General features: G+C 41.5%; 1 protein-coding gene across 1 annotated transcript; it reads right to left on the bottom strand.

Moving 5' to 3' along the window:
- Window positions 1-243: 243 nt before the first annotated feature.
- On the bottom strand, window positions 244-7,027 carry LOC125742154 (gap junction delta-3 protein-like). Its single transcript, XM_049013865.1, has 3 exons — window positions 6,918-7,027; window positions 3,806-4,954; window positions 244-3,386 (listed from the first exon to the last, which is right to left on the bottom strand). The coding sequence occupies exons 2-3, from the start codon at window positions 4,596-4,598 to the stop codon at window positions 3,367-3,369; spliced, it is 813 nt and encodes a 270-aa protein (XP_048869822.1). The 5' UTR covers window positions 4,599-4,954; window positions 6,918-7,027; the 3' UTR covers window positions 244-3,366.
- Window positions 7,028-9,281: the final 2,254 nt, after the last annotated feature.

Here is a 9,281-nt window from a genome sequence, read left to right as displayed (position 1 = left end):
GGACAAAGGACAGACATGGTGACTGTAAAGGTATGATCTTCATAAGACTATTAATTGGTTATATCTACTTCTGATGATAAACCAATACTGAGGAGAGTCATTGGTTCACATCGTCAATCCATATGACTTCAACATATAGTGCCAATTACCCAATCACATACACATTATTAGTTAGTGTGTTCTAGATGCATGCACGTTTCTGACTAAAATTTTATATTTGTTTAAAAAAACATCACAAAGAAGCACATTTATAAAATTTATTTTGAAAACAATTTCTTACAGAATATGCCATTTTTTTATTACTACAAGTATATAGTTATTAAGGATATTATATTACTTAACATAATGCCAAAATACAATCTAGATTAATGTGCAAGCATACAATAGTAACATCTGTATCTGATTTACTTCACTAGGCAATATGTTGAGTATGGTTGTAATGAAAATATAAAGAAAAAATAACTCAATGTAACTCATTAGTGAATTTGGTTCTATTTTTTCTGACAGTTACTTCAGAGAGGAAACAAACCTTTACAAGATATTTAGAGCTGACAAATTCACTATTACCCATCAAAAATGCTGACCTGTTTGCATAAGCCCTTGTTTTCCTTCCACCATCAGTGATTTCTTGAGACTCCTGCATCAGGAGATGTGAAAGCTTGTGCTGGAGCTTCTGCTGCACATGCAGTTCACTTTATGTGTGCTGTTACTCTCACTCTATGTGTGCTGCTACACACACTATATGTGTGCTGTTACTCTCACTTTATGTGCATTGTTACTCTCTCTCTATGTGCGCTGTTATTCTCACTTTATGTGTGCTGTTACTCTCACTTTATGTGCATTGTTACTCTCACTCTATGTGCGCTGTTATTCTCACTTTATGTGTGCTGTTACTCTCACTTTATGTGTGCTGCTACACACACTATATGTGCGCTGTTACTCTCACTTTATGTGTGCTGATACACTCACTTTATGTGTGCTTTTTACCTTTGTGTCAGTTAACTGGGGAACCAACATTTAATTGCCTGTTGTTTGGAAGCTTCCTCTTCAGCATGACTGTGCAGGTTCTGTGTACCATCAGTGAACCCAGATGCCTTGTGGGACATATCAGATCACATGTAGTAACGAAGCAAGGCTGGAGATGACCAACAGGATGCCAACAGCGAAGAAAAAGCAAAAGAAAGTTGTTTTCTCCTTGGACTCGGCGATAAAGCATCTGACATAACTGGGACAGGTCTGTGTCGGCATGTGTATGAAGCTTCGACCTTGAAGCAGTACAGCCACCACTGTCCAATCACGACAGCCACTTCAATTATGATCCGGAAGAGCACGGTGGTGATGTAAATCCAGCACAGGCATCGGTCCTCCTCATTGCCGTGTGCCGCAGTCTCCTTCTTTTTCTGGTGTACCATGCAGATGAAGAACAGCAGCGATGGCGTGAGGATGAGTATGATTCGGCAAATCCAAAAGCGGTACGGGGAGAAGAGGAACACCGCATCTTGACATACTTCAGTGCGACCCGGCTGGCTGGTGTAACAGGTAAACTTCTCACCCTCAAATATCCTGCTGGCCACGCTGCTCAGGAGCAGCATGCGTATAGAGCAGCATGATCAGCACCCAGAAACGGCCCTGAAATGGAGCTCTGGCCTGCAGGGAGCTGAAGAGCATGCAGAACATCCTTGGACCTGCCTGGGTGAGCTTAACCTCCCGCGGCTTCTCTTAAATGCACATCGTCAATAATAAAAATAATAATAAATGAATTTTTTTTACTGCAAAAATATTATAACAAAATTAAATCTTCTGTAAGCTAAAGGAGCTAAAATAAATGTTTAGTTTAAGCAAAGAAACAGAGGGCGAACCACAGACTTTGTGACTCGGCTACGTGGTCGTGAATAAACAGGACAAATGCTTGTTTGTGGAGGCGGAGTCTCCAGATTTGCTGATTCCCGTCTCCTCAGCTGGGTCATAAGATGCACCTCCTTAATTCCAGGAAACAGGGTAATATCTGGGGTTTCTGGAAATCGCTCCTCACTCCCATTTTCCCGGGTGAACTCAGTTGGTTTTAATTATCTCGTTCTCTCCATACAACTGTCAAGGGAAACAAATTTGTTTTACTCAAATCCAAGTTCCATAAATTTAAACAATTTTGATGTTTCAGTCAAAGAAGCCTCTAATGCATTCCAAATAACCAATTTCACAGTTTTCCTGATGAGAACAGACTTAGGCAAACTCTCATTTATGAATAACAACCTTCTACCTACTAGAGGAGTAACAGTATGCAAAATCCATGCTTTAGTACAGACTTTGGTTTTGAGTTTCGATATAGCAGAAAAAATGGAATTTATTATTAAAACTACAAACACATTTAGAAACGGTTTACAAACCAACAAAAGTAAATATGCCTGTCAATGTGCCTTCATAACAAAACTTATTTGGACTAAGTACAAAATAAACATGTCAAATAAACAGATTTAGGGCTACACCACTTACAGCTATGCACAATTTAACAACTCCAATTCACCTTAGTAGGTTTTTACACTGTACAGGGAAACTGCAGGACCCAGAGGAAACCCCCCAGGGAGACGATGCGAACTCCACACATGTAGAGCCAGAGCAGAGACTTGAACCCTAGTCTCAGAGGCGTAAGGCAGCACTGCTAACCACTGCGCCAGCACATGATGCCTGTGTCCTGGGTTTCATTTGAAATCTTTTATTGCTGCAATATGCATCCATCCATCTTCAGACCACCTTCCTGCTGATGGTCATGGTGTCAGCACTACTAATAGGTCCAATCAGAGCTTGGACTCTCTAAATATAAGGTTTTTAAATCACTGCAACAAATGTGAATTCAGTTATTATAACCAGTGAAGGAGACATCCAGCGAGTTTAACTGAATTAATATAATGCGTTTCATTCGCACGATGAATGACTCATATCGGCAAATTTTGCATTACCAATGTGACTGGCACCTTAAACTTTTCCTTTGATAATATCTCTACTAAGAAATCCCGCTTGACCAAAGACATGGTGACGTTTATACAGCAGATTTTGCTGAAATTCATCGTCCAGAATGATTTTTCTTTTTTAATCATTTTTGCACTTCACCGACCAAGAAATGGAATCAAGTCCAACAGACAGTAATAGTAATTTATATTAATGATAAGAGATTTCCATTGATTTCTATTCATTGCAATCTCTCTACATTCTATACCAGGCTGGGAGCAAAAATGCACACAAGCATCAAATATAACTGGGGTGAAACGGGGAGCAAGTGCCCGGGAAGGAGAGTGAAGTGAGTTGCAGAAGGGCTCTGAGGAGGCGGTGCAGGGGTCCCTGGGCAGCTGGGGGGGAGGGCTGCTGGCATCCTCACTCAGTCCCAGGTTCATCTAGAGCGATGGGAGTGAAAGAGAAGGTAAATAGCAGCAATGGTGTGAAAAGGAAGAAGAAAAAAAGGGGGAGTCTGCTGTACTGAACGAGATGGTTGATAACTACAGCCTGGAGAGTCAGATGGGGGATTTCTGTTTAACAACATGGCACTACTAAGGGCGGAGTTTAAAAAGAAGTATATGTTCTGGAAGGTGGTGTAATCAGTCACCCCCCCCTCCCCCCCACCTTGCAGATCTATGGGCAGGGGTGTGTGGCTGTTGCTGACCAAAATACGAGTGTTGAATTGTGGCCGATGGCTGTTGTCCTTGGTGCCGCAGCTGCACGCAGCATGTGTGGGTCCCAGACTGGGCTACAAAGGTGGACACCAGGCAGTGTTCAGGCTCCTCTCACACCATCTGTGGTTTGCCGAAGCACTTACGCTGGGAGCCCTTCAGGCCTGTGATGTATGTCGGCTTCACTTTGCGTGTGGCGCTGCACTGGCTTTTTTTGGAGAGCAGCATCTTCATTGTCTCTTGTTTGGAAGCCTCCTTGCTGTCCAGGTCGTGCAGGCTCTCCGTGCTGTCGCTGTGCTGTAACGACTTGCAGCAGTCACGTATCCACTTATAAGACATAAGCAGCAACTCAGCCAAGTTCGATGCAGTCGACAAGATGCCAACAGCGAAGTAAAAACGGAGGAAAAGGGTCTTCTCCTTCGGTCTGGAGGTGAAACAGTCCACAGTGTAAGGGCAGGGAAAGCGACTGCAGGGAAACTTGGCCTCTACTTCAAAGCCATACCAGCACCACTGACAGAACAACAAGGCCACTTCAGCGAAAAGGCGGAAGGCTACGTTGACAATATAGAGATGCTGCAGGTGGACGTCCTCCTTAAAGCTGGTAGTACCGTCCTGCTTCTGTGTCCCCGTCTTCTTGTTTTTGTAGTAAGTAGCATACATGAGAAAGATCAGTGACGGTGTGGAGATGAGCACGATCTGGAAAACCCAGAAGCGGAACATGGAGATTGGGAATGCCTCGTCGTAGCACACCTGCTTGCAACCCGGCTGCAGGGTGTTGCAGGTGAACTCGGCCTGCTCGTCGGCAAACATGTCGCTGGCCACGGTGCCCAGTATCAGCATGCGGAGCACCAGCATGAGCAGCACCCAAAAGCGGCCCAGAAACGGGGACTGGGCCTGCAGGGAGTCGAAGAGCACATTGAGAAAGGTCCACTCAGCCATGGTAAGAACTTCAAAACGGCCCCGAAGGTTTCTTAGAGCAGGGCCAGCTGTTAAATTCCCGACGATCAGAGTCCACTTAGACTAAATGGTTTGAAACGTTAACGTTTCCATTTACAGCCTAAAACATCTGTTCCAGTTATTAGAAATTCAGGCGAGTTCATTATTTCTGGACATCGGGCCGAAATCTGTTGTTGTCTTGAAGGATGTTTGCTTGACTTTTTTTATAACTTCACAGTCCTTCAGCCACTAATCTGATGCAATTCCAGGTTGTACCAGAGTAATAAAAGCAGGAGTGTTCATACGCTGGACAGGAAATTCACGTCTTTATGGGTGAAGAAAAACATTTATTTTATGCCCTATAAGAAGAAAGCAAAAATATGTATATATTAGATATTGTACAGGATGAAAAATTTAAAAATCATTAGTTTTCAGGTATGCACTCAATATTTACTTTTTATTCTTGCAGAAACATATCTACTAACCACAAACTAACCTGACTCAGTCAAACCAGCCATTTAATTAAAATGAATTTAACTGACTATTGCCAGGTGCATTCAGCTTTAAGCCAAAGAAATACTGTTGACATACTGCTAAAAGTACAATTTGGACAAACATGTAGAATAATCTAGAGAATAGTGATATATCTATGTCAGTGCTTCTCAACCCAGTCCTCGGGGAACTCCCGGACAGTCCACGTTTTTGCTCCCTCCCAGCTCCCAGCCAATAAGGAACACCGAATACCTGGTACAGGTGCGCTGGGATTCTGAGGAAGCAAAAATGTGGACTGTCCGGGGTTCCTTGAGGACTGGGTTGGGAAAACCTGATATATGTCATTCCTAATGAAGTGTATCTTTATTGGCCTTTCCCCAATGTTGATCAGTGAGGCCCAAGACTTAGGATGGTGATTAGAGCCTGTTCAGCAAAAACCCACATCAGCATCTAAAAGGAAAGCCAACATTTACTGATGTAAGTTTTTAGAAGTTGCTGAGGTGAAATGGTGGAAGTCAACAAAAGCCCTATTTGGATGCAATTAGTTTCACCTGGGGAAGTAACGTTACTGAAGCAGTCACCAACGAGGTCCTTAGATGAAATCCACTCTCAATCTTTCATGTCTGTAATTATTACAAGTCTCCAAAGTAAAAATTCAAGAGCAAATTACTTTCTGTATTTCACCCAACACAAACCTCTTTTGGTAATAATAGTCCACAGGGGTGCTGCTAGGGATTTTGGGCCCCCAAACCAGACCAATCCAATTATGTAAAAAAAATGTAGGGCCCCTTTCACTCAAGGGGCCTTGAAATCATCTCACTTATCCCCCCTCCCCTCTATGGTGCCCCCAGGAGTACAGTCCGAATTGTCATCTGGGTAATAAGGTTGTATCTATAAAGACATGCCAATTTTCTGTAAGGTGGAAACAGTATATTTATCCATTTGAATGGATACTGAGTTTTCCACATAAACATCGGACCACCTACACCTACAGCCTCTTCTGTGTCAAGGTTTTCTGTAGGTTCAGAGCAGCACAGCCCTTTGCCTACTTTACAGACTACGCACCAAACCTCCGTCGGTAAAACTAATCCCATCCAGATAGGGCTATAGAAAGAAAAGAGGAAGAAAAGAATCCCTGAGGGGTGTCCGTCATGAAATGAAGAAGGTACCTCTTCAGCAAAGATGGGAAACTCACAGCCAGAACAGAGAGTGAAACAGGCAGAGGGAATCGAGGCAAATACTAATGAAAAACGGGCCTCAATCAGCTGCTGTGCTGAAAGTGAGAGTCACCCTTCTGTCAGAAAATGACCAGAAGACCGACTCCCAGCAAACCTCAGCCAAGAAGAATGGACTGAAATTTTGATGTTGATTGACTATTAAAGAAAGCTTCACTTTTAAGATTCTGGTTTTCAAATATGCATTTTTAAGAAAAATATGTAATAAGCATAATAAAACATGTATCTCATGAATAAAGCTTAAATTTCATAGAACATGTTCAAGATGTAAAATAAGTTCATGAAGTGCAGACTGTCAATATTACATCTGTTTTGTACATCTAAGTTGAATATATGATTTTTTTTTACCAAAATATTTCCAAGAAAAATGAAGATATATAACTAGAATCCCTGTGTTTTTACTGATAAATAAACTAAAAAGAATTAAATTAATCATAATTGAAATTTTTTACACAAAAGTGCTGACTTATCTGAAACGCAATACCTTTTTATTCACTTGGTAACTTTGCTCTGCTACACAATAACCCCAATCCTCTATTTATTTTTAAGCAGAGTCTTCGTCATATCGAGTCAGTTTAAGAGTTAAGTCACTTACCTGCAGTAATCTGAAGGAATCAGGAAATCTTCACAGAAGTTTACAAAAACATTGCATAAGAATATGCAGGTTAATCATCGCACGCTAAGAAGTGTGAGGTATGAGGCACTGCGCTGTCCCCTTGTATGCCGTGGTCCTGGCATGTCTTTAAACGGCACTCCTGAAACGGGAACAAACTGGCAGCCACGCCCGCAAACACCCCAGGACAGGCCAAACCGGGCCACGACCATTAAGGCCCATTATATAAACGCCAAACCGAAGTCATATGATTAGGAAAGAAAGTGAAACTTTCCGCTGGATGAGACTGAAACATATTTAATCTAGAAAAACAGAAGTGTTGTGATTAGTTTTCTTCAAAGTACATAAGGGAATAATTTTTGGAAAATAACAGTACAGTGTTTTGTAAACTTTCATTGATTGGCAATGACAAAACTGATTGAACACACTGTCTTGTATGAATATTGATCTCTTTCTATTTCCTATTGCTTAACTCGTGTAACGTTACAAATAATGTCATTTTAATGTAACATTGTCAGTCACACTTTTTGAGTTCCACTAGTAAATATCTATCCATCTTCCAAATGCTTATCTAGTACCAAGTTGCAACCACAACAATCAACATAACCAATTAGTGTTGGAGCTGGAGAAAATTATATCATCGTGTGTTTAATGACAGCGATATTTTCTGAGACATGCATCGTGAGGCACTTCCATTGTTGTGCAAACATCATAGAGTGTACTTACAAAAATCTAGATGGTACAGCCTACTATACACCTAGGCTACAGTAAACTTATAAATAAAAAGAGTACAGTCTAAGACGGTTATAAAAAATACAGTAAATAACATGTTACTGTTTATGTATTATCAAGTATTATGTACTGTACTTAATGTATGTGTTGTGCTTTTATACAACTGGCAGCACAGTAGGTTTGTTTGCATCAGCAACACCACAAACATGAGTAATGTGCTGCACTATGATGTCACTAGGTGATTCCTGACCAAGACAACGTTAACAAAATAATACATGCAATCAAGTAGTCATGGTCAAAAAAACTGGCACCCCTGTGCTCCGTTCAGAAAAAGCAATGTTTCTGTCAAAAAATTACAGATGCTTTGGTATAAATATGTTCATTTCTTTTGTTTGCATTGGAACACCAGAAAAAAACAGAGAAAAAAGCAAAATACAATATAATTCCACACAGAACTGCAGAAATGGACTGTACAAAATTATTGACACTTGATATCTGGTAGCAGACCCTTTGTAAGTAATTTAAATCAGAGCTCCATCTACATTCAATGACAAAAATAGTCTAAGCACCCAGACAGAGTGGTGGGAATTAAATCTGTGCGTGATGAAAGGTCATGTGACTGTATCACAATGATTTTAATAGATGAAATAGACGTCAAAGTTGGCAGTATGGGCACAAATCTCGGTACCAGGGTGCTGTCTCAGGAGGGGTAAGACATGCAGGCACAGGATGTCACTGACACAGCGCTATGCTGTCAGGGTCCCCTGAATCACTACCGGAGATGACCTGAAGTCATACCCTATGGCTCCGCACACCATGATGTCATACCCTATGGCTCCTTACACCATAATGCCATACCCTATGGCTCCGCACACCATGATGTCATACCCTATGGCTCCGCACACCATGATGTCATACCCTATAGCTCCTTACACCATGATGTCATACCCTATGGCTCCTTACACCATGATGTCATACCCTATGGCTCCTTACACCATGATGTCATACCCTATAGCTCCTTACACCATGATGTCATACCCTATGGCTCCCCACACCATGATGTCATACCCTATGGCTCCCCACACCATGATGTCATACCCTATAGCTCCTTACACCATGGTGTCATACCCTATGGCTCCCCACACCATGATGTCATACCCTATGGCTCCATACTCCATGATGCCAGGAGTAATGGTGGTGTTTCTCTCCTCAACATTGGCAGGATTGGTCCTCTTCCCTCGGTGCTGCCATACGCACACAATGGTCATCGGCAGTAATTCAGAACCGAGATTCATCGTTGAACATGGCATGACACCACTCATCATCAGTCCATGCCTCCCAGCTCCATCAATTTAATTATCTAAGAAGTACACATTCGTTTAGGCAGACATTTGAGTAGCCTTATTGTGGCTTAATCTTTTGACTTACGTTGTATAGATATTTGTGTATTTGCTGTATATATGTATACATTTATGTATGTGTGTACATATACGATATGTGTATGTTTTTCATCTTGCCTGCTATATCTCATCTTTTTGTTTTTTCTCACCTTAATCTCTATCTTCTGACATTTTGTCTTGGACTTGTACCTATTAGCACAATCATATTATTCAG

This window comes from Brienomyrus brachyistius, chromosome 5, assembly GCF_023856365.1.
Source record: "Brienomyrus brachyistius isolate T26 chromosome 5, BBRACH_0.4, whole genome shotgun sequence".
In the NCBI taxonomy this organism is placed as follows: Eukaryota; Metazoa; Chordata; class Actinopteri; order Osteoglossiformes; family Mormyridae; genus Brienomyrus; species Brienomyrus brachyistius.
This window is presented reverse-complemented; position numbering and strand designations above follow the sequence as displayed.